Genomic DNA, 24,853 nt, shown 5'->3' with positions numbered 1-24,853 from the left:
AACTTCAGGGTGGATTTGATTTAAATCAGATAGATTTAAATCATTATTAAATCACTAGTCCGGAAGACTCAATTTAATCATGGATTTTGGCATAAAAGTGCGTTCTTGTGGGTTGTTATAACCTTAATACATATTCTTCACAACTCAGAGATAGATGTAGGCTTCATTTTTAGAAGGTACACTCTGTACATTTTTAAAGTGATTTATTTTGAAAACTTTTCAGATTAGTTTTACAGTTATATCAGAAAATGAATAATTGTTTGGTTATTTAATTTACAAAAGGTAATTGAAGCAGATATTTATGAAGTCATTGGGAGGTGAACGATCTCCAATTCAACAGGTTAATCATTAATATTTGGATGATTTTCTTCCCATGCTGTATGAAGAGGAGAACATCACCAGACAGACATTTAAATTGTTTTATTTAACTAAAACAACAACATTATGTATTCTGTATTTTTTTCTTCAACAGCACACATATAATATTTTAACAAAACAAGCATATACATTTTGAATTTAGTTAAACATTCAAGTATTTTAAAATCAGGTTTGTTTTTGTTAAAATTGTTTTTAACTAAAATAGTTAAATGAAATATTTAAAAAAAAACAAAACCCAAAAATCGACTGTGTCAGCCAGGTCAACACGAGAAACTTAAAATATTGGCTTCTGCAGCTAACTCAGTCGTCTTCACCTTCATTTTCCTGTTTGTTCATAATCTGGAAAAGAAAAACAAGCTTTCCTGCTTTTTCAGGACCTAAACAATTTCTCAATTTGGAATGAATTAGTCCAAAGGAAGAAAATATTCTTTCTATACCGGCAGAAGAAGCTACTGCTGTTAAAAGTGAGATTATCACTTCAACAGTCTCTAAATACAAGTGCTTAAGTGACTTCCACCAGTTCACTGGTGTGACTTTCTTTAAATCATCATCAGCAAACATATATTTCTTGAATGGTTCACCCTTAGGGCTGAAGTTTATTATAGTTGGCGACATGGAGGGATGATTTATGGATGTCCATGTCATAGCCAACTCCTCGTCTTCAGCAGTTAAGGTTTGACCATGGTACTGAGTATTGAGAATATTTGCAAGAAAATGAGCTGGAGATAGTGCTTGTCCAATTCATTTTTTTAATGCTTGTAATTTAACTGTCATTGCTCATTGCTCTTTTTAAGATCTCACTCAGTTCCTTCCAGATTTCAACAGCATGAGCAATAAAACAGCTATTTCCCTGCATTTTGTTCAAGGCTACAGAAATAGGCTTCAGGGTACTCAATATGTGTTCAACATTTCTCTTAAGCCCAATGTTGAGAGCTTTAGCTGTGACTGTGAACAAAATCGTGAAAAAATAAATGGCACTAACTGTCATCAGATTAGGCCAGTTCTTAATATAGTGCTCAAAACAGTCCACTACTGAGTTTCATCACACGTCTTGTGGGAGAGTTAGCTTGGTTCCTTCCACTTTTTTCAGAGCAGCTGCTGCAAAGTGGTAGTTACGGAAGTATTTTGCAATTTGAACAACATTAGCCTTTGTTTCTGGAACACTGAAATCTTTAGCTAGGAGATGCATCAAATGAGCACTGCAACCGTATGTTATTAGCTTGGGACTCTCTTCACTCTCTTCTAAATAATTTCTTCTCATCTTGGATACATTTGCAGCATTGTCTGTGACCAAGCTGTATACTAGACATTTGAATTTTTTCCACAGTTTTACTGCTGCTACTTGTAAGTATTCTGCTGTATGTGCATTTCCTGATGTATCGATGATTTCTGTAAGGAAGACATTCCCTTCTTCTGTTGTCACACAAGCACATACAACAGGATCATTGTGGACATTGCTCCACCCATCAAGACTCAGGTTAACAATTTCATCCTTTAGACCTTTTGCACACTGCACAATTTCTCTTTCATACACTTTATCCAGCAATTTGCCTGTGAAATCTGTTCTGTTGGGTGGACTGTATCCTGGTCTTAATGACTGAACCATGTTAATGAAGTGTGGGTTCTCAATCATATGGAAAGGAGAGCTTACTGCAGAAACAAACCGGGCAATTTTTTCATCAGTTACCTCTTTTTGTAATCTGCTGGTTCTTATATCTATGGTTGTTTCTGGATGATCGAGATTTTTTTTTCTTTTTGCTACAGGTGATATACTGTGGCTATGTGACTATAAGATGTGACAGAAACACTATTCATTGGCAGATAACTCTGAAACTGTAGAAAATGATGGTGATCTTGAAGGTGGATAGTCTTCAGAATCCTGTATGTTGACAATGGATTCTGCTAAACAAAATAAGTCAATGCAGTTATTTAATTATTACCACCATACTGCTCATTTAGTATTACTCATTGCATTCACTGACACTCAGTACTATTACTTTAAAGGTGAAATTGTAAAAGGAAGATCTGCCTATTTCAGCTATTTTTTTTTATCACAACTGTATCTAAAATGATAGTACCATAGAGTAACAACTATATTTTTTGCTCAAACTTGAGAATTCAAGAATAGTCCAGAAGGAAGACAGGCAGTCCTTAAGAAAAGTATGAAATAAAAAAGTTTACCAACCTGAAGATCCCACATGTTCAGACATGTTCCTTTCATCATCTTCAATGCAGCTTCCTCCTGAGAAGGCACGCTTCTCATGATGTTGTTTCATTCGGTCAACCAGGCCTTACATTTCTTTGTTGCACTGTTTGCATTTTGCATGCATGCCTGTCTTACCCACAGGTAGAGGAACTTCATTAAAATATTCCCAAACTGGATTTCTTTTATGGCCTGCTGCCATTACAGGTTTTCCCTTCTAGTGAGAGAGTGGTATGGTAGATCTCAAATCAATGAAGGCTACACTCAGAAAGACCTCAAGACTTCTGGAATGTGCTGCTTAAACAGTTTCACTTTTGTTTCTATTGCCTTCTCACATTTATCTCCAGACTTCTTCTCCTTGTCCAGATCTGTTCCACCCCCAATAATCTTCTATTCATTGCACTTTTTGAAACTTTGCACTTTTAAAGAGAGGTAAGGGATTGACTTTGTGTACACAAATTTGCAGAGGGACAATAGGGTTGAGGTCTGTTATTTCTCACTTTTATATATTATTCATTTTAAAATGTTTTTGCTGTTAACAAGCATATTATCTCTGGAGACACAAATCCACAGTTTGAGAACTGCAAAACTAAGCATCTCTGATGGTATCTTCTAGACCGAGCACTGAGTCTCATTGGGTAGATAGATTAACCTAAATAATCTATACAGGAGCCCCTGGAACCCAATAAGATTGGGTCCCTAAGCCATGAACTATTAGAACTCATTTACAAAAATGTTCTTAAACATTATATGAATATATTGTCTCATACTATAGAATTAGAATTTATAATCCCTATTCCATGATGAGATATCTTTGAGCTACAATGTATCTTAATTACAACTATCTTTAGATAGATTTTTTCCTCAAAAAGCATTTTATGCAAAAAATCTGATTTAAATTTAAAAAAATCCGACTTTTTTTTATTTTTTAATAAAAATCATTGATTTTTATCCACCCTACTTATCTTCCAAAGTTCAATGAGTTTTTTTCAAGAGGCAGGATGATCTCATGCTGTTTTTTCCCTCCTGTGGGTTTCCCATGCCCTGCAGATAAATGGAGCTTCCATTGTTTAATGCCACCATTCTTAATTTATATAGGAGACAGGTAAATAGCTGCCTTCTCTCCTATCTGGAAGACTGTGCAACCTAATATCAGTGAATATCCATAATTCTTTGTATGGTGTTAATACATATAATTCACAGTATTAATCATTAGCACGCCATAGGCTCTGAGAAAAGACCTCACTCTGTATACAATATTTCTGTATTATAAAAAGTGTATAGTCTGCTGATTTAGTTGTTCATCAGTTGAGGTTCATCCCCTGGCTGTATAGACTAGTAAATCTTTACAACATATTCTTTGAAAGGTAAAACCGAGACCAAACTTCTTTCTCTCCAGCTGGTTGTAGACACAATGCTATCTCCTCCCCCATTTGTTAGTATGAAGTTTGCCTCCATCCCTTGTTTGCTTGATGGGTCTGTTTAGGCAATATGTAAATACATTCTCATGGTCTTTCAAAGTACTTTGGAAGTAACTCCCAGGTGGGGAAAACACATTTCTTTGTCTAGTTCACACCTGTTTACCAACTCCTCCTGGCATGACTGGTTTAAAAACACATTTCAGTCATAACCCTAGTATATATTCATAACTAAGGCTACGTTTTAGTCACAGGTATTTTTAGTAAAAGTCACGGGCAATAAACAAAAATTCACGGCCCGTGACCTGTCCATGACTATTACTATATACCCCTGACTAAAACTTGGGGGTGGGGGCTGCCCGGAGGCGCTGTGTATGCTGGGGGAGGGCAGCCCAGGTGGTGAGGGGAGGCGGGGGTCGGCACGCTGACCGGAACCCCTGCTGGTGCTGAGGGGAGAGGTTGGCAGGGCCGGCTGGCTCCTTACCTGGCTCAGCGCCTCCTGGTCTCCATCCCCTCGGTCGCCGACCAGGGTCATCGGCAGACTCAGGCCTCGACGGCTCCACCCTGGTCACTGTAAGGGCAGTGGTCTGGGAGTTCAGCTCCTCGCCAAGGAGGGGTGACTTCCATGACTTCCAGGACAAACTTGCAGCCTTATTCATAACTCTTAATACCCACAGCGTATATACATTACACAAGAATATTAATGATCAGTGAGTTATTAGTTCTTAAATGATACCTCAAGGCATATTCTGTATAAAGATTATTACAAGTGTATGTATGGTCTGAATACAGGGGTGCTTAGTGTCAAGGTGCCAGACCAGTGACACTCAGCATGAAGAGGCAGAATGCAAAGTAGTTTGATTCACCTGAACTATACATTTCTGTGCTTCATAAAGTCTATTTAAATGTTTTAGTGTTTGCAGTTAAGAAAACTGCACTACTCATGATTCCCTACCCACCAAAAAAGAAATTAACTCTAGCTTACCTAAGTATTTTTCCCCTGAGCAACATATGAATGCATGCATAGAATAAAACATTGTTGCCCTACACCCAAACAGTCCTCCAAGATTGCATGGTATTTACCTTTAAAGGGACAATGACAACTTAACACCCCTCTGAAAGTTTACCTCGGCTTTGTCTTCACTACACAGCTTTTAGCTTAAAAGTTGGGCAGTGTAAACGCTACGAGCCGGGTTTGTGTTGTCAACAAGAAAGCACTCCTGGCGGCAAAACTTTTGTCTTTCGGGAGGGGGGTGTGTGCTTTTTTAAGTGGCAGTGTAGACAAAGCCTGACTGTTCCAAGTAACACTTAAGATCACCAACTGAGAGGCTAGAGAATTCTGTTCAGCTTGTGCATAAAGCATGTTGTCTATAGCCACTTTTACCACGTCCCCACATAGTTTCCTCTGTTTTACATGTATCTTTCACTCAACAATGGGGAGAGAAACAAAACAAAAGTGAGATTGTAAAACCATAAACTGAGGCCAGGAGTACAATCTGAAGCTATTTTTTTAAAGTTATAAATTTAAATAGAACCATTGCTTTAAGGACAATGTTTTGGGTCTAAATATGTTGACTTTATCCTTTTATTTCACTGATCAACCATTTTAGATTGCACCAGTTAAAATCTTTATGCAAAGTTTTATTTTTTTTACGGTGTTTCTTTGCACCAAGGTCACTTGCAAAATAACTTCTTGGAAGTGTTTAAAGTTATCTTGTAAAACAAAAATATCTGAGTGACAGAGCTTCAGGAAATTGAACAGCTACAGGAGACTGGTTGAATACAAGATGAAAATAGGAGAAAAAGGAGTGCTTACGCTTTTATGTACTTGCGCTGTTCAACTGTTTCAAGTGATTGTTAGTTGAATTATATTTTCTAGGTAACATTTAGACATGATTCTTCAACAGTGGAAGTTCAGGATGACCACATAAAGGGCCCATTAAAGGTAATACATTTTTTGAATTTCAGTAGAATTCATTCAGTCATTTATCAAAATGTGTTGATAGTTATGCCTATCTAAGGTTACACTTTTTTCTTTTTTGGGAATACTGATTAGCCAGATAAATGTCTTTCTATAGGAATGAGAATTTAAAGAGTTTTTAAATATGTAGGGTATGATATGGAAAAATGTGGGTGGTCTGAACATAGTCCTGTTCCAAGCCTGTTCCATTGCCCATTGCAAAGAGCGAAACCCAGCACTGCCAGTGTAGAGTGACAAGGTATAAAGGTCATTTGTTTAGCAAAAAGAAAAGGAGTACTTGTGGCACCTTAGAGACTAACCAATTGCTCATGCTCAAATAAATTGGTTAGTCTCTAAGGTGCCACAAGTACTCCTTTTCTTTTTGCGAATACAGACTAACACGGCTGTTACTCTGAAACCTGTCATTTGTTTAGCAGATTCCCTGCTAACCACAGGGGGAAGGTTAACAAGAAACTGGCCATCACCCTGAATATTAAGTAGTTATAGCTGATTCATTTAAGATTTCTACCCTGCCTCCAGGGGAGAAAACAAAGCTGGTTCCTCAGTTTAAGTGCTTGGTCACAAATCTTTTTTGACCAGCTTGCAGATGTTTTGATGCCTTCCTACCAGAAGTGGAGTAATTGTTAAATCACACACCTAATTTCCTTTTTTATGTGGGCTCCTTTAAGAGCATGAGGGATGCCCCTGTTTCCCTGGAAAAATCCTAGAGCCACACTTATTAGTTCCCCAGTTTTACAAAAGCCTTATCCAAACAAAGTTGCACGAGTTTGTCTGTTTAGACTCCTTTTGTTAAACTGGTGCAAATGCAAATGTTAAACTGGACACTCTTAAAAAAATTAACCCTTGTTTATGTTGATTTAACTTTATTCTCTACCAAATCAAGAGATGTTAAATTGATAAGTCAATGTTAAATTGATTTTAGTATCCACAGGCATTTGCAGTAGTTTAAACCTGTCCTTACAGATTTTAGTATCTATATCAACTTTGTTTAGTTCAGCCCTAAATGCTCTCTAGATTATGAAAGTAAATCATGTTTATTCACAATTTTAATAGGGTTGGGTCCTGCTACTAGACGAGAACTAACTGACATGCTTATGCCCTAACTTTTGTTGAAGCTTTGTGCATCTATACAGAGCCAGAATTGAGAATTGGCATGTCACAAGGCTTGAAGGTTTTTAAACATTGAAAAAGTTTCAAATATCATTCAGGGGGTGGATGTCAGCAAACTAGCCAGCTTTCTGGCTAAAGATGATGCAGAAACAAACAATCAAACAGCTTACCAAGGATCACATACTGGTAACCAACCTTGCAAGAGGAACCAGGCCAGTAATCCTAGGTGAACATGACACATTGATAGGTTGAATTTTTAAAAACTGAACAGTGCAACAAGACACTCCAAGGGCTTCCACACTACAGGCAAGGAATTTAAAGAAATAGGTCTTGTTGACTATTTTACTGAGTCAATTTACTCAATTTTTACTAGAAGTAAAGACTTGTATAGTAGTGGGAGAATGAACTTACGTTTTAGGGATGGGACTTTTGTAAGAAGTACAACTATGACCACTTGCCAAAGTTTAAGTACAGGAATTTGTCAAAATATAAAATACACATTAGTCACATTCTTTCAACTTTAATATTTCAGTGTAAGCCGCTTTATATGGATTTTAGGTTTCAAATACCAATTCAGATAATCTTCCTCTGGAAGTGTTTAGTGACAGCTTTTTTTTTTTTTAAGAAGATCCTACTGGCTCAGATCTTCCAATGAAGTATTGTTTGATGAAAGGAAAACCACTTCTTACCTCTACCTCATAGGGCCTACACCTCCCTCTCTGTGTTCAACAAAACACAGAAGCAGATAGGATAGTAAAGAGAAGAATAAAAGTGGACAGAAGGCATGAGTAGTAGAGGAACAGTATTGAAGGAAGCTGCAAAGCAAAAATGGTTGACGTGATTTGTCTTTTGCAAAGACTAGTGGGGAGAATAGGCTTATAGTGCTCTCCATCTCTCGATCTTCATATTGCCGCCTACCTCTGGAGGTGAAGGGGATGTGAGCATTCAGTGCATAACTGTTAGGCTTTTTGGCTTGAAGCTAAGACGTTTGATTGGTTCTGATTTTAGTCACTGTTGCTTTGGAAAAAACTCAGCTGGATGGTTTGAACTGGCAAGCTGTTATACAAGAGAATGACATCACTCAAAACAGTTCTTATTCCCCACTTGCTGGCAGCAAAGAAAGAACCATATTCAGTTATCTGGATTGGTTTGGAAAAATAAAGTAACAAATTTACAAATATAATTTTGAGCGAAGGTAAAAGGTAAAGTATATTTAACTGTGCAAAACTAGAAATTCAGTGCACCTGAGGAACACAAGGTTGCACCTGTTCTAAGCAAAGTATTTTTAGCATCTTACCCTTATTAAGATTTGCTGATTAAAAAAAATATTTTTCAGTCCTAATTGAGATGAATTATCTGTTTGAAAGTTCTCAAAAGTTAAGTAGCTTTTATATTATTTTAGGTAGGATCTGTTGTAGAAGTAAAGAATCCAGATGGAACTTACCAGGAAGCTGTCATCAACAAATTAACAGATGCAAGTTGGTATACTGTAGGTAAGAGAAATGGATAACTATGTCCTCAAACTGGAAAGTACACATCAGAAAAATATCACCACTTATCCAAAGATTATCAACACTTGATCTGTTTTAAATTTGAGAAAATGCCTTTGGGCTATAAATGTATTTAGAGAATATTCTCGATGGGAAGTAGTTAATAAAAACAAGATTTTGTATCTGTAGAAGCAGTTGTTTAACAGCGTTCCCTGTGCTGCACACTTTTGTCAAGATGATTTGATACTAGCATATGGACAGGCTTAAGCTCACGCTTTATGTACTGCAGGTAGTCCTATTTGAAGTCAATGGAACTGTGTAAAATTAAGCACATGCATAAATCTTTACAGGATTAGCACCATATAGAAAATTACATACTTGAGTACTTTTAAATAGCAAATAAGTAAATACTAGACCAGTAGACAAAGTTATTCAAAGTTGAGTTGTCTCATATTTAAAAGAGATTCACTCTAAAAAATGAGTTTCCTAACAAGATGTGTTTTATTAGTCTAGAAAAGCAGTCTTCAAACTGTGGTACATATAGGTTGGTTTAATCAGAATAGAATCCAATCTAACTACGCTGATAAATTGTGACGGTTGTACACCAAATACTTTAGTTTTAGATGTGGTTCATTAGGTCCTCGTTTGAGAACTATTGGTCTGGACTCTAGAATATCTAATATGCATTATTGTAGCATGTACCTGCTTTTGACAGTAGTTAGAAATAATTCATGGTGATTTTAAGTGTTACAACAACTTCAGTAACCGTTTACAGTACTTATTTTCCCCTAGTTTAGAACAAAGATAAAAGCTATCATAGCTCCTTTAAACAAGCACATAACAATGTTGATTTTTACTTTAATTTTTCCATTATCTAATCAAGTCCTAAAACATTTTTTCTGATGACTTAATCCAAATGCGCTAGCAAAGCTTGCTTTTCGTATGCCCAGTTCAGATGGCACTGGCTTTTCAGTGCTGTTTCCATGGCACGTCAACCAGTAAATGAGAGGTAGAAGGGTAGAGTACATGTAAAACTAGTTTCAGGTCTCAGGAACCAATACTCTCCTTAACACAGCCCTAATATAGGCAAATAGAAAGTACCAATTAAGGGTTTTTAAATTTTTTTTTACTATTATTATTTATTTCTACTGAGAAACTTGTCCTCTCCCACCCTGAGCTCCATAATACAAAGAGATTAGGGGGAGACTGACTCCCCCTGATTGGCAGTTTCTTAAGGTGAAGGCTGCCTTTGACAGGTAGTCTCTCCCATCACATAGGCTAATGTTGGTGTGGGGATCTTGTGCATGGACCATGTTTTTGGCTAATCTAAATGAAGCTTATTTTGGACTCCATGACCTCTAAATTGGTAGACTGATTTGTTACACACGGGCGCATAATATAAAACAAGATTGAAAATACATTCATGCACATCATTAGCTGCAATTATGGGTAAAGAAAAATATTAGCAATTGTGACCATTTATTATTAAGGGTTGCTAATTGTAAACTGATGCTGGAGAACTGGCAGAGGAGAACTGACTTCAGGAAGCATGTGCTAAGTGAGTTCTGAGCAGAGTGATAGTTCTTCGAGTGCTTGTCATGTCCATTCCATTCTAGGTATGTGCGTGCTTATGTGCAAAGTCGTTGGAGAGTTTTGCCTTAGTGGTATCCGTAGGGTCGGCAGTGGCACCCCCTTGAGTGCTGCGCCCAGGCGCTGGTATATAGGTGCCGCTGTTCCTACCCCCGCTCAGCTCCTTCTTACCGCCTGTGACGGTTGGTCGGAGCGCCTTGTCTTTCCCATCGCAAGAGCATGGGCGGGTCTTCAACAGCCCATTTTCTGGCTTCTTTGTATATAGCAGGGGTGGCCAAACTGTGACTTGCGAGCCACATGCAGCTCTTTTGCAATTAAAGTACTGCTCGTGGAGCCCCCTATGCTTACCCCTCATTCTCCACCTATCAGACTTGTTGGGGGAGCTTGGGACCTCTGCCTTATATTCGGGTAGGGCTTCTGCCCAGTGGGGAGGGAGGTCTCGGGGCCTCAGCCCCGCAGAGAACATGTGCCGGTGCTTGGGACTTCAGCAGGAGCAAGGCTGAAGCCCTGAGCTCCGGCAGGTTCCTCCTGCGGGGCAGAAGCCCTGGCAGGTATGCTCCAGCTCTCAAACTTCTGAAGATTGTCGTATGCAGCTCGGAGGGTCCATAAGTTTGGCCACCCCGGTATGTAGTTTAGATACGTAGTTAGCCTTTAAGTGTGAAGTAGTTCGGTAGTTAGCGTCCCAGCTGGGACTTCACCCCGGAGTGGGGCATGCCCCGCTCTCCTGGTTTCAAATCATGCTCGTCATATAACAGGCAGATGCCTATTAGTGACCCCCACGACAGTTGTCTGAAGTGCTTGGGAGAGTCCTATAGAAAGGACAAGTGCAGAATCTGTAAGAACTTCACCCTAGACCCAGAAGGAATGGGATATCCGCTTGAGGGCACTCCTTATGGAGACTGCGCTTTGTCCTGCAGAGCCCTCCCACTCTGATCCCACAATGAGCAGCTTGGCATTGGTGCAGAGCGCACCTCCAGCACTGGCTCCGTCAGACACCGTTCCCCCTCATTGGTGCCGAAGAAGTGGCAAAAGAGGAAGAGCACCCTGGCACCAGAAGGAAAAGGGGCCTTGGGCAAAGGATGTGTGTCAGGTCATATGCCTGCCCCTGGGCTTCATGAGGACACTGCTGAGGTCAGACCCCCGAGACTGGCCAGGGATCCGCCTTCGACTCCCGGGAGCAGAAGGGGACCCCGGCTTCTCCTAAGGCCCTCATTGCCTGAGGCAGCCCCAGTGGTTAAAGAATAAGCAGGCTGACACCATACCAGGTGCTAGACTCGGCTAAGGCCCCAATGTCTAAGGGCAAACCGGTCATGGGACTGCCCCATAGGGCAGTGGAGCACCCTCTGTCCCCGGACTGCAGGCTTAGATCCCCGTCTCCGCGGCCTAGGACCCCTGCACCACATTCCCAGTCTCCGGTCAGAAGACCCAGGTCCCCGACGCCACGCTCTTCCCCTACAACACATGGGACACTGGAGTTGAAGCACCAGTCCCCCACCACCAGTACCTGTGAGCTGCCCACCAAAGATCGCCACCGTGCAAGTGACCCTTGCCCAGATGGTCTCCAAGAAGTTGGTCCCCACTGGGACGAGATCGCTTCCGGTCGCAGCACCGGTCTCCATCCTCTCGGTTCCACTCGTCAGGCAGGCACTGATCCTCATCCTTACCTCGCCAGTCACCGACCAGGGTCAGTTGGCAGACTCAGGCCTCGATGGCTCCGCCCTGGTCGCCATAAGGGCGATGGTCAGCCTCAGACTGGGAGTTCAGCTCCTCGCCAAGGAGGGGTGATTTGTCACCAAACCGTGAAGCTGACGCAGCACCTGCAGTGACGGCATGGCAGCAGGGACAGTGGCCCGCTCAATGGCCACACTGGAACTCGTGGCCGTGCCCATAATGCCGGTCCTGTATTCCCACCAGTCCTCCCTGACTGCCTTGGTCAAACTGCCGCAGCACCAGAGTCGGAACACGGTACTGAATCCAACACGGGGGGCAGCACATAGGGATTCCAGCGCCTAAGGAGAAGGAAGGGGAACCCATCCCTCCCCCAGTGGTGCACTCGTCATCTCCGGACAAAGCGGTGGCGGGTCCCTCCCAAATGGGCAGCCCCCCCCACCGATGACTTTAAGGAGCACCAGGCTCTCCTTAAGAGGGTGGCTACCAACTTTAACTTAAAAATTGAGGAGGTCCCAGAGGAGTCCGATGACCTCTTTAAATTTATATCCACCGCCACTCCGGCCTGGGTCGCACTGCCCATCCACCTAGGAGTCCTTAAGATTGCTAGATCGCTGTAGCAGACCCAGTCTTCAATTCCGCCTACTTCTAAGAAGGCGGGAAAAAAGTATTACGTCCCTCTAAAAGGGTTTAAATATCTGAATACACACTCCCCAGAGGCATTACTGGTTGATATTGACCGCTATTAATGAAAGGGACAGGCAGGGCCAAGTCAGTGGTACGCTGAAAAACAAAGATGCCAAGAGACTGGCATTTGGCAGAAAGATTTATTTGACGGCAAGCCTACAATTTCAGGTGTCTAACAGGCCCTGTTAGGCAGGTACAATTTTAACCTGTAGGACTCCCGTAGCAAATTCAAGGCGGACCTTCTGTGGGACCGAGCCCAGGAGTTTGCTGCTTTGGTGGACGAAGGCACAGCTGTGCCAAGGGGGGCCCTTCAGATGGGCTGGGACACTACTGACTCAGTGGCCAGGGTGCTTGCCTATGCGGTGGCCATGAGACGTACCTCCTGGTTGCAGTCCTCCAGGTTATCCCAGGAGATGCAGGCCACTACACAGGACCTCCCATTTGAGGGAACAGGTCTTTTCTCTGAGCTCACAGACTCGAGACTCCATGGCCTTAAACACTCCCGTGCCACCCTCCACTCCTTGTGCCTCCATACTCCTCACTAGGCCAGGAAGCCGTTCCACCCTCCAACTCCTCTGCCTCCGCAGTCTAGGTCCAGGGGTACCCACTGGCTGGGCACCTACAGGAGAAAGGATAGAGACAAGGGGGTAAGCAATGACACCTGTCATCTTCCCATTCATTTGCTCAGCTTGGGTCTTTCAGAAGCAGTCATTTTGAGGGTGCGCTCAAGGACGATGCCCCAGTCACCTCCCACTCTTTCCTCAGCTGCCTCCACCCCTTCCGGTTGTCCTGGTATTAGCTGACCACGGGCCGTTGGGTGCTCAAAATAATGTTCTCAGGTTACATCCTGATATATCTAGAATGGAATCAACATGAACAAGCACTCGAAGAATTAAAAACGGTTACCTACCATTCGTAGTTTTTGTTCTTCGAGATGTGTTGCTCATGTCCATTCCATTACTCGTCCTCCTACCCCTCTGTCAGAGTTGCTGGCAAGAAGGAACTGAGAGGGCTTAGGGTCGGCAGTGCCTATATATCAGCTTATGGGCGGGGCACTCAAGGAGTGCTGACACAGCCGACCCAACGGATACCGCTAAGGGAAAAATCTCTGACGACTGCAAGTGGGCACGTATACAGCTACAATGGAATGGACATGAGCAACACATCTCTAAGAACAACAACTACGAATGGTAGGTAACCGTTATTTCTCTTTTAAAAGACATTGAAATTTTGTGAGATGAGTATGCTTTTCCAGGTAGGTATTACTACAAAGAAATTATCTGATAGAATAAGAAAGTAGGATGAGGGAGAGACATGGACAGAACAGAAGCCAAAATAGAATGAAGGGGTGGGAAGAGGCAGAATAATAGAGAAGGGTGTGGCCATAAAGAAGAGGTTTTCATAAGCGATGTAGAAGTAGACATGGGAATTAGTGAGCATGTGAGGTGGTGAAGCAATAGTGTATGGACATGTAAATAAAAAAGTATACTTCCAAGTTCCAAATAGCCTGAAATTTGGATAGAATTGTAAAATGTGATGTGACAAATGCATGAAATCAGCAGTTTGCCAAAGTAAGTGATGTAGAAATAGATACAGGCTAAATAGTGGAGGCAGCTGGTGCAAGGAGTTGCAATTTGAGATTCAAAGTGACATATGCAGCTGTCAAAGATTGAGCCTGAGAAAGAAAGGGAAGGTGGAAGTAAAGAAGGGAGGAGAGAGCTGACCTGGAGATGTGATTGAAGATACTGTGCTTACCAGATTAGATGATGCCCATCTTGTGGGATCAGTGAAAATTGGTATCACAGCTGCAACTTCATCGTGTCTAATACAGTTCTGGAGTGAAATGACATTCTTAGCAGCAGAAGATTAGGAATATACTTTATCAGGTGGGTGAATAGAAGCAGGACTGAAAAGAACTTTGGATATATTGGTATCTGTGGATCTGAGGAAAGTCTGGTTGAGAGCTAGGCATTCCTGTCAGACTCCATAATGATCAGTTTCCTTGTTCAGCAAGTTTGTCTAAGTTTACATTAGCACCCAGCCATCTTGAAGTACTGGGTGACATCACTAATTCAGAGAGTGACCTTGCTCACAAATTCCTCTGCCGAAAGCTTCACTTGGCAAATGGTAAACACCGTAGCAGTTATACAGCAAATTGTTACACCTTGGAGATTCATTCAGTTTGTGGCTCAAAGTCTTTATAGAATCATGCATTTGGGAGCCGCTTGAAAACTGTATGTTCTACAATACCTACGCACAAGTGGAGAGCAGTTTAAAGGCATGTCAACCTTCCTTGCTTTTGTAGGGCTAAGGCCTTGCCTACACTCAGGTTTTGATGTGGGTGTATGATTCTTTCCTACCAAAATAATCAGTACAATCCCTAGCTTGGGTCCAGTTTAATATTACTATTATAACAAAGGTGCCTTTTACCAGTATGGGTTATTCCCTTTGCTATAGTAGTATACGGCAGTGGTTCTCAACCAGGGGCCTGGGGCCCCCTAGGGGGCCACGAACAGGTTTCAGGGGGTCTGCCAAGCAGGACCAGTGTTAGACTCGCTGGGGCTCAGGGCAGAAAGCCTAAGCCCTGCCATGCAGCACTGAAGCCAGGGGCCCTGATCCCTGCCACCTGGGGCTAAAGTAGAAGCCTGAGCAACTTAGTTTTGCAGGGCACCCTGTGGCTTGGTCGCCCGGGCAACTGCTCTTCTTGCTACCCCTTAACGTCAGCCCTGACTTATATGCAGAAAAACACTTGTTTTGGCACAGGTGGGCCGTGGAGTTTTGATAGCATGTTGGAGGGGGGGGGGAGGGACTCAGAAAGAAACAGGTTGAGAACCACTGGTATAAGGCACCTTTTATATACTGATAAGAGTCCACTCTGTTGAGGTGTGGGGTTGTTACCATTTTACATGTTAACGATACCCATATATGGTTAAAGCAGTATTACTGGTGTATGGACAAGGACTAAGTCATGCCCTTGACACTTCTGATCTTTGTAACATCATTTGTGTATGCACAGGCACCTGACTTATTTGGTGTCCAGAGCTTTTGCATAGAGTTCTACATGTTCAAGAAAAAGCCTGCTGATGGGCAAGTTCTCCTTTCTCTAAGATCTTGGAATAGCGGATTTGCATTTCAGTGACTCTCTGAAACCTTGACCTCTTGGTTTCCTTTGAAGTTTTCAGTTTCAGGATAGTTCTTTTAAATGCACTACACTACTGTACTTCTGTCTGATAGAAGGCTGGAAAGGCTGCCTTGCTGGCGTATTTTGAAGGTTTCCCACTGTGGTAAAGGAGAAGAATATGCAAGTGTGGCAGAGCTAGCATCTGCTTTCTATAGATCACACACGCTTTTTGGCCAGATAAGACATACCTCTTGTGGGGACTTCATGATGTTAAATGGCTTAAGAGAAAAGGAAGTTGCTCTCTATTATTAGGATGCCCTGAGCCAGGGGTTGGGGAGGAGATAAATATATTAGGCAAAACAAACAGTATACAGAGCCCAACTGCCCAGGGTCCATAATGCAGGTACCTACCAAATTCTGAGCTTACCATGGAGAGTTTTCTCCTGTTGTAATCAGCTTGTGGAAACACATATGTTGTGGGGTTTGGGGTTACAGCCTAACTACACAAGTTCCCTGGAATAATAGGTGATCTCAATCCTCTAGTTCCCTGAAACACTTCTAGAACTATAGAAAAGTACAGTTATCATCTAGTTTGGTGCTCCCTCTTAGTGACGAAACTGGGGTTGGGTATGTCATGTTCAGAAATGGTGGTTCTCAAAGCCCTGTCCCAGAGAGTACTGGATTTTATACAGGAAAAATATTCAGGGAACTGAGCAAAGGATATTTCTGTAGCAGGAAAATACAGGCCAAGTATTTTTTTCAGTTTATTAACTAATAATTTGCCTTTCCTTTTTTCCCCTGGTGACAGTATTTGATGATGGGGATGAGAAGACTCTTAGACGCTCTTCTCTTTGCCTGAAAGGAGAGAGACATTTTGCTGAAAGTGAGGTAAGTGATTGCTGTCAAAATGAATACATCTTAATTCCACAGTGTTGATATTTAAAAATAATCAAAACAATGTCTTTCATCCCAATTTCATCAGTTTAATTAGTGCCTCAGACTTTCAAAGGCTAAATATATTAATGCTGCTAAAATGGTGACTATGCAAAATATAATCCACAAAATCTAATTCATTCCTTTACACCCAGAAATAAGATTTGAGGAGTGACTTCTCCAAACTAAAAGTTGCCATCAAAATTGACACTTCATATTTATTTTTTGCATAATGGGGTTCAATAGTGATACTGCTTTATAAGTTGAATTATTTTTGCTATAAATACTTTTCTTAGCTTTCTCTGTAAGCATTGATTGAAAAAAGATACTGCAGTATAGTGCATGACACACATCATGATTTGTATCTTCTCACATAATTACACTTTAATGGGAGCTGATGCAAGTGACCATGTTAATTTGTAAGTGTTGTCGTAATAGCTAATAAATTTGAAATCTGAGATACATCTGTGTACTGTTGTTTTAGGTAAATTATAGCCTCTTGTCACCTGTTACTTTGAAGAAATGTTTGTCCCTCCACAAATCAGAAATCTTTTCATATTTGTTTGATGGTCTAGCCTACAGACTAATTACTTCTAAAATATACACATGCTTTCTAAACAATTACAGGGTTAAGTCAGACATTTTTCTGCTTATTACACAAGACTGTGTGAACAGACAGACAAGCAGATGGACCAATATATGTGAACATGTTAAATTATGAAAGAGCTGTTTGAGAAAGAATTTTCCTGCTGAGCAGAACGCTTTCTGTGCTATACTCAATCGAGCATGTTGCTCAAATGTTGTGAACTGGGCATTTTTACTGTGCCTTTGTTAAGGTGCTCAGATGCTCTCACTAAAAATTCCAAGTGTATGTGCCAAACATTAAGCTCCTAAATACGGATTTAACTATAAGTCGCCTAATTTTCAAAGATGATGAGCATCTGCTGTTCCTGTTGAATTTTAGTGATTTGTAGGTGCTCAGTACTTCTGAACATCGGGCTGCTTATATATATTAAATATGGGGTTCGGAACCTAACTTTGGGAATCCAGATTTGAAAATTTTGGCCAAGATTATTATATAGGTTAATCTACCTCCCTGCTGTCTGAACAAGAATGTCCATCAGTCCAGATTATTGTATCTGATTTGCAGAAATCTAATTTTAAGGTAACTTCTCCTACTTTTCATTTTGCTAGTCCGTTTTCTTTTCAGGTATCTGGGCACTTGGTGTTTAGCCAAAAAATCACTGATTTTCAGTTCCCTCACTGTCATTGGGGGTTTACTCTGCAGTTCTACAAATTGGTTCATGATAGTATTCCTTTACACTTGAAGTTAAAATTGCACCTCCACTTTCTTCAGCACTTAGGCTATGTCTAAGCTACAGTAGAACCTCAGAGTTATCAACCCCTCAGGAATGTAGGTTCTTCATAACTCTGAACAAAATGTTATGATTGTTCTTTCAGAAGTTTGCAATTCAACACTGACTTAATACAACTGTGAAACTTTACTATGCAGAAGAAAAATGCTGCTTTTAACCATCTTAATTTTAATGAAACAAGCACAGATAGTTTTCTTATCTTGTCAGATCTTTTTTTAAACTTTCCCTTCTTTTGTTTTAGTTGTTCACCTTTAACACAGTACTGTACTTTACTAGCTTTTTTGTTTTGTTTCTGCTGCTGCCTGATTGAATACTTCTGGTTTCAAAGGAAGGATGTGGTTGACCAGTCAGTCATAACTCTGAGGTTCTAGTGTACATCATTTACAGCGGTGCAGCTGCACTTCTGGTGAAGATGCTCTAGGCCGACGGGAGCGAGCTCTTCCGTTGACTTAATAACTCCTGCCTCCATGAGCAGTGGTAACTATGTCAGTGGGAGAAGCTCTCCCACTGACATAGCACTGTCTACATCAGTGCTTAGGTTAGTGTAATTTACGTTGCTCAGGGTTGTGGATTATTCACCCCCCTAAACAAGGTAAATTATGCCAAAGTAATTTGTAGCGTAGACATAGCCTTAGAATTATGCCACAGTGCTGTTCTCTTGTTCTGAGCTAGGGTTTTAATTCTGTCCATGCCCATCATTCTGTGTTGGGTAAATATGCAACGTCTATCACAGTAACAGACAGATGTGCGTTTGCTTTTTGGTTTGAAGGTGGGGGGGCTTCATCAGCTGCAGTGAGTTCAGTCTGACCTACTGTGACGGGGTTGGGACTCACCACTGCGGCGCCTCCTGCTGGTGACTCTGGGAATTTGCTCAGTCCATGTGGAGCGCCCTCTACTGGTGGTGTCCAATCCGTCTCACGCCTTCCACTGGCGTCTGAACCCGCATTGCTCCCCGCTTGGCGGTGTCCTCTTCAGGACACTGCCCTCCAGCAGTGCCCCTTAGTCCATGCTCACCCCATTCTGGGGTTGTGGGGGTGTTAACAGCAGTCTCCTGGTTTGCCCCTGTCACAGTGGCCAACCACACCCCTAAAGTCTAACCCCTTCCCTCAGGGGTCTGGTGCAGTCCGTTATGGCCACTTCCCACAGCCAGGTGCGAGATAAGAGGGAAGGGGGGACCCAGGCCCGCCCACTACTCTGGGTCCTGACCCAGGGACCCTCTAGCAACAGCCTCCGTACCCTCCTCCTCTCCCCTCGTCTGTCCGCTGTCCTTGGGTCACTTCCCCTCTAGGCCCTTCTGATCAGGGCCCACAGCCTGGCAGGTAACAGGCTGGAGCTCTCTTATGCTCCCCTGACTCTGCCTAGCACTGTGCTGTCCGGGTGCTGGTCTCCTTGCTCAGGAGACTAACCTTCCCTGCTGGAGGTCTGGGAGAGACTGACTAATCCTCTCATGGGCAGCCTTTATATAGGGCTGAGCCCAGCCCTGATTGGCCACCTCTTGCCCAACCCTGATTGGCTCTCTAACAGGCCCTCCTTGATTGGCTGCCGCTTTACGCAGCCTTTCTGGCCTGTCTTTGCCCACTCTCACAGGGGGGTGGGGCCACCACACCTACATAATATTTTTTAATGAGAATCTGATGTATTCTTCATAGTTTGAAACTAGCATAGCATTGAGAATGGTAAGACAAAGAAAGTTTTCACACTTCTTGAAGTGTAGTGTGGTAACATTTGTTTATTGTGTAACTAACTGGGGGAAATATCTCATCTCATATTTTTTATGACTATGATTCATGCCTTTATGTGTGTAGATATGATGGGTTACTTGCTATGGAGTTAAATCAAAAGGTTAAAGGAACCAAGCAGAAAAGGTATAATAACAGCCTAGATAAGGGCATCCCAAGGAAAACACAATAGTCAGGTTTATTATCATGAATAGCGACTCCTCAGCCCCAAACCTGGTGACATAGCTGTTTTGCCAAGGCTAGGAAGAGGGAGAGAAAAGGGAACACTAAGACATTACAGGACCCTGGATATAGAAAAGGGTGAGGGTTGTGTGAGTGGCCAGAAAACTGCCCAGGAAATGACAGGAAGAGCTGACAGGCTGGCAAGGGGACACACACAAACAGAAAGAGCCTGCTGCAAGCAAGACAGTTTGTTATTTTCAGCTGGAGATGGAGGTTGGCTGGAGTGAGGGAAACTTAAAAATCTGACAAGGAAAGATTAGGGTGTAAGTAAGACCCATGTATATATGCCTTTTATTGTTTTTACCCTTTAATCTGTGTGCTTTGTACCATTGGGGAAGGAATAAAAAACCCTGTATTTTGAAGATGTGTTCTTGAGTCACTTTAATCAGCTCCTGGGTGCCAGGAGTGAAAGAGCTTACAGGCATCAACTGCAGTTGGGCCTATTTCATTTCTACAGTTGGGAGAGGTGCACTGATGCTCAGAGACCAAATCCCAGAGTAGTTGGTTGTATGGTTCCATCCAGTGATGAGCTGCCAAAATCTTAACAACAGGTTCCCTCCTCACCCTATGAGAGGGTCGTTGCCCACCCCCACACCCCGGGACTCCTGCCCCATCCAACCCCCCCGCGTTCCTTGACGCCCCCCTCCCCCAGTACCCCTGCCCCATCCACCCCCTCCCCTGTCCCCTGACTGCCCCCAGAACCAGGCAGGAGGGTCTCGTGGGCCACCATAGTGGGTGCTCACCCTACCCTAAGAGCCAGAGGCATCTGCGGGGGGGGCGAGGTGGGGAGTCCTAGCGGTGCTTACCTGGGGCAGCTCCCAGGAAGCATCCGGCAGGTCCCTCTGGCTCCTAGGGGAAGGGAAGCGTAGCTGGGGAGGAGCATGGGGAGCAGCTGTTCCCCCACTGGTCACATCAAAAGTGGTGCCTTAGGCGCCGACTCCCTGGGTGCTCCGGGGCTGGAGCACCCACGGGGAAAATTGGTGGGTACAGAGCACCCACTGGCAGCTCCCCACCCCTTGCCCGGCCCCAGCTCACCTCACCTCCGGCCGAGCTCACCTGGGCCTGAGCAGGAAGCCGCTGCTTGCTTCTCAGCCTACCTCGGCTTCCCGCGTGAACAGCTGATTCGCTGGAAGCCTTGGGGGCGGAGAAGCAGAACGGGGCGGCACGTTCAGGGGAGGAGGCGGAGTGGAGGTGAGCTGGGGCCAGGGGTGGGGCGGGGAGCTGCCGGTGGGTGCTCTGGAGCACCCATGGAGTCGGCGCCTAAGGCACCACTTTTGGCGGGTTACATTTAGAAGCCCTTTTAGAACCAGTTGTCCCTCGCGGAACAACCTGTTCTAAAAGGGCTTCTAAATTTAACAACCGGTTCTAGCGAACCAGTGCGAACTAGCTCCAGCTCACCACTGGTTCCATCTAGAGTGAGGTACAAGACACAGGGCCTGTCACTTGAGGGTATACTTGAGAAGGACTAGAAGGGCTCTAAGAGGCAGTTTGCCCCTTAACTGTGTCAACTTCCATTGTTATTCAACTTGTTATTTAAATAACAATAAAATATGCCAATAGAAAAAGCTCTAGGTGCCCTAAAAACCAATTATTTACAATTGTGAATGATAATAGAGAACAACTTCTCCATAAGACTCCAATTTCAAAGGCTTGCTCTGTAAGGTACTGTAGGTCTCTGAGATCCTTTTTTTTCACCCTCATGCAGAAAAGACCTAAATTAAGATATGCTCTCTCAGCCTTTCCAGCCAGTACCCTCTTCCTAACTACATCTGGTTTATAATCTTTGAGAAACATGTTGTTCTTGCCAGACTCTGTTCTTCTTTCTTGCAAGAACATAGTTGTGCAATATTTTGTCATTAATTAATAAGAAAGTTAGCTTATTTTGGTTTGCCGGTCTCTGTTGGTCAGCCTTGCTAACTTCAGTTTTTCTACGAGGGACCTTTGTCCATTTCCCTTACATGTATAATTGGGATGTGGATCTGCGGGTGCTTCAGAAGCAGAATGTGCTTCATCTAGCAAGGGGAAAGGAGTATCTCATATCAGGATGTCAGACCTGCTGCCTGAGTTCGTTCTCCTTTACTGATAAGTGGTCTCAGAATAGGGCCTTCAGGGTGTGTGTGTGTGAATGGGCACGTGGAAGAAGGTAGTTGCTGTGAAATGTTAATTTCTAAAAGACAAGGCCATTGTTTTTAAAGCAGTGTCTCTGCTCTGAGTACATTGTCTGTAGGGAGACTTTCCATTTACAAAAAACACATTTATTAAAGTATATACAAACTTAGACTTGGTATAAACTCTTGAAAAATTATTGGTTTGAGTTTTAATGAGTTTAATGATCTTCCAACAGACATTAGATCAGCTCCCACTCACGAACCCTGAACATTTTGGTACTCCTGTCATAGGAAAGAAAACAAACAGAGGAAGGAGATCTAATCATATGTAAGTTAAATATCTTTTCAATCATTTGTTTGAGCTCTGCATTAATTTACCTTCTTATATTGTGTCATTAATTCCAGAAGTTTTTGTATATTTCAGACTTCTATAAATTTTTAAGATACTTAGCAAGTTGAATGAAAAGTGACATTATTCTAAAGTTGAAGAGTAAGTCAGGAAATAATTTCTCCTGCTTTGCTGTACTGCAAGGATTGCAACAAGTACTCAATGTGTTTTCCAGCTAGCACAATTTCACTGTTCATTGTGGACAGGAACCAAACATCTTGATATTCATGATCTACAGAAAATCTACATTAAAATCTCGGTTGAATAATTCCTCTTTCTTTTGTGTTAACAGCTCCAATGGTGAGCACAAGTTATTAACACAGTTATCAGAAGTTGTTATTAACCCAAGTTACTGCTCTTTTAGCTTTGTAATTGGACCTTTTGGATAGTATCTGCAAAGCAATGTTCAGTATTTTGCTCTGTGGAATTCATTTGTCAGCTTTTACTCCTGGGGGAATTCTGCACAAATATTTTAAAATTCTGCATATTTTATTTATCAAAATAACACAATATAATTACACCAGTTTTAATTATTTTGGTCATTTATTTTGAAATACCTGTCAGCAAGTATGTCTGTAACAATACAGACAACCAAATAGTTTCAGGAAATGTTTTCTGAGAAAGACATTCATTACTAGGCATATTAATACAAAACTTTGAGTAATAATTCATTTAAACTACAATCCAGAAACATATTTCCTGCTCCCCTCAGAAGCAGTGCAAAGGCTTGGGAGTCAGGGGTAACAGGGAGCTGAGGGAGAGGGAAGTAATTGCCAGGAAGGAGCCTGGAGTGAACCTGGAAGGTGGTTGGGTATGGGTGGGAGAAATATGAAACAGTTGGGTTTTTTTTGGAGGGGGTAGGGATTGTTAGGGAATTGGGGAGTCTCCCCCATGCAGACCCAGGCTGACCCCTAGCCTCTCCCATTCAGTCAGGTACATCTATCCCCATTCCCCATTTGTCCTTGCACTCCCACTCAGCTACCCCTCCTCCCTGTTCCTATGTGTCCCTTCACCCCCACTCAGCCATCCCTCCTCCCCCATCCCCATGTGTCCCTACACCACCACTCAGCCATCCGCTTCCCTTTGTCCCCATGTCACCCTGCATCCCCACTCCCATTCAGTCCCTGGTTCAATGCTGTCACCCCACTAGCTCCTGTGCTCCCACCTCAGTCTCCCCCCCCCACACTAGCCCTTCTGAACCCCAGTCTATGTGACCCACCAGCAGCCCCATGTGCCCCGCTCTGTCCATCCCCTCCATACCTTGAGGTTTCTTACCTTAGTCCTGAGGGCAAGGCACTGTGAGGAATGCAGTCTCACATTCCCTGTCCGTGGCTGGCTGAGCTGACTACCTTCTCTTCTGGTGCCATAGCAGCCCCGATGGGGAAAAGGTGTAATTTCAGTGCCTCTCCAGCAGAATGTATTTTCTGCAGAGAAAAAAAAATCTGCAGGGGACATAAATTCTGCATGTGGTCAGTGGTGCAGAATTCCCCCAGGAGTAAGCTTTGGACTAGAGCAATTGACTGAAGACATTACCACAACCAAAAAGGCTATCCTAGTGCTTCAGTGTTCCTATTAAAAAATGCACTTCCTTCCAAAAAACAGAGAGAAGGGGATTTCTGAAGATTTCAAACTGCAGAATTGACCATCTGGTTCTACTGCAAACCGTACTTCTTGGAAGCAGACTAAAACATTTTGTGCTGTAGTGGGAAAAAAATAACTATATACAGTAGAAGTGGGTTTTATCAAGAATTTCAAAAGGCCTTATGATTCCTTTTTTAGACATTCTGTTATTTTTCAAACAGTAAAATTGCCGATCCCTGAAGTCTTCAGCAATAAATTTAGTACTTAAGAAAGATGTGCTTCACAAGAATACAGTAGGGTCACTTTTGTTCTGACAGGTGCTTAAGAAGACATTTAAATAGTCATTTTTTAAAAATACTGCTTATATTAAACTCTTCCCTTGTTCATAATACTCTTAAATGTGGTTGATTTTTATACATTTTATTCTTTTCGGTACATTGAGCCTGCCCCATTGGAATAACAGAGCTTGAAATTAACACGTCTTTTCACTTAACTTCCTTGTTTGCACCAGCATCATCAATGATGTTTGGAGGGCTCTGTGAATAAAATTTTACTTTAGAGGCAGCATATTTACACATGAGCCCAAACCATTGTTCTTCACCCTCAGTACATTAGTTTGTGATTGATTGCTTCACCTTTTGCTTCCAACTGACTTGTGGCAGAGTCAGTTTGATGTACTTTCCTCAGTCTGTCTCTCTCTCACTAAAACTTATTTTCTCTGGGTGTTTGTCTGTATAGACATGGTCACAGCAGAGACAGCTCCCTCTGTTATTTTTATCTTATTGTCGACACTGACTGAACTGAAGTAAAGGAAAGGCAAATTGTGCCCACACTGACGGAAAGCTCAGCAGCAATTTCTC

At 42.5% G+C, this 24,853-nt stretch overlaps 1 protein-coding gene across 3 annotated transcripts in view; it reads left to right on the top strand.

The window, feature by feature from the left end:
* ARID4B (AT-rich interaction domain 4B) overlaps positions 1–24,853 on the top strand; it is a 142,442-nt gene that overhangs the window by 42,379 nt on the left and 75,210 nt on the right. For all 3 annotated transcript variants that reach the window (XM_075126910.1, XM_075126913.1, XM_075126909.1), the window contains exons 4-7: positions 5,879–5,944; positions 8,493–8,583; positions 16,455–16,534; positions 22,261–22,352. In XM_075126910.1, the coding sequence (XP_074983011.1) occupies positions 5,879–5,944; positions 8,493–8,583; positions 16,455–16,534; positions 22,261–22,352 (329 nt within the window). The remainder of the gene's footprint in view (positions 1–5,878; positions 5,945–8,492; positions 8,584–16,454; positions 16,535–22,260; positions 22,353–24,853) is intronic.

The sequence above is a fragment of the Caretta caretta genome, chromosome 3 (assembly GCF_965140235.1).
Source record: "Caretta caretta isolate rCarCar2 chromosome 3, rCarCar1.hap1, whole genome shotgun sequence".
NCBI classification, from domain to species: Eukaryota; Metazoa; Chordata; order Testudines; family Cheloniidae; genus Caretta; species Caretta caretta.
Note: the sequence above shows the minus strand (reverse complement) of the source record. Positions and strands in the feature narration are given on the sequence as shown.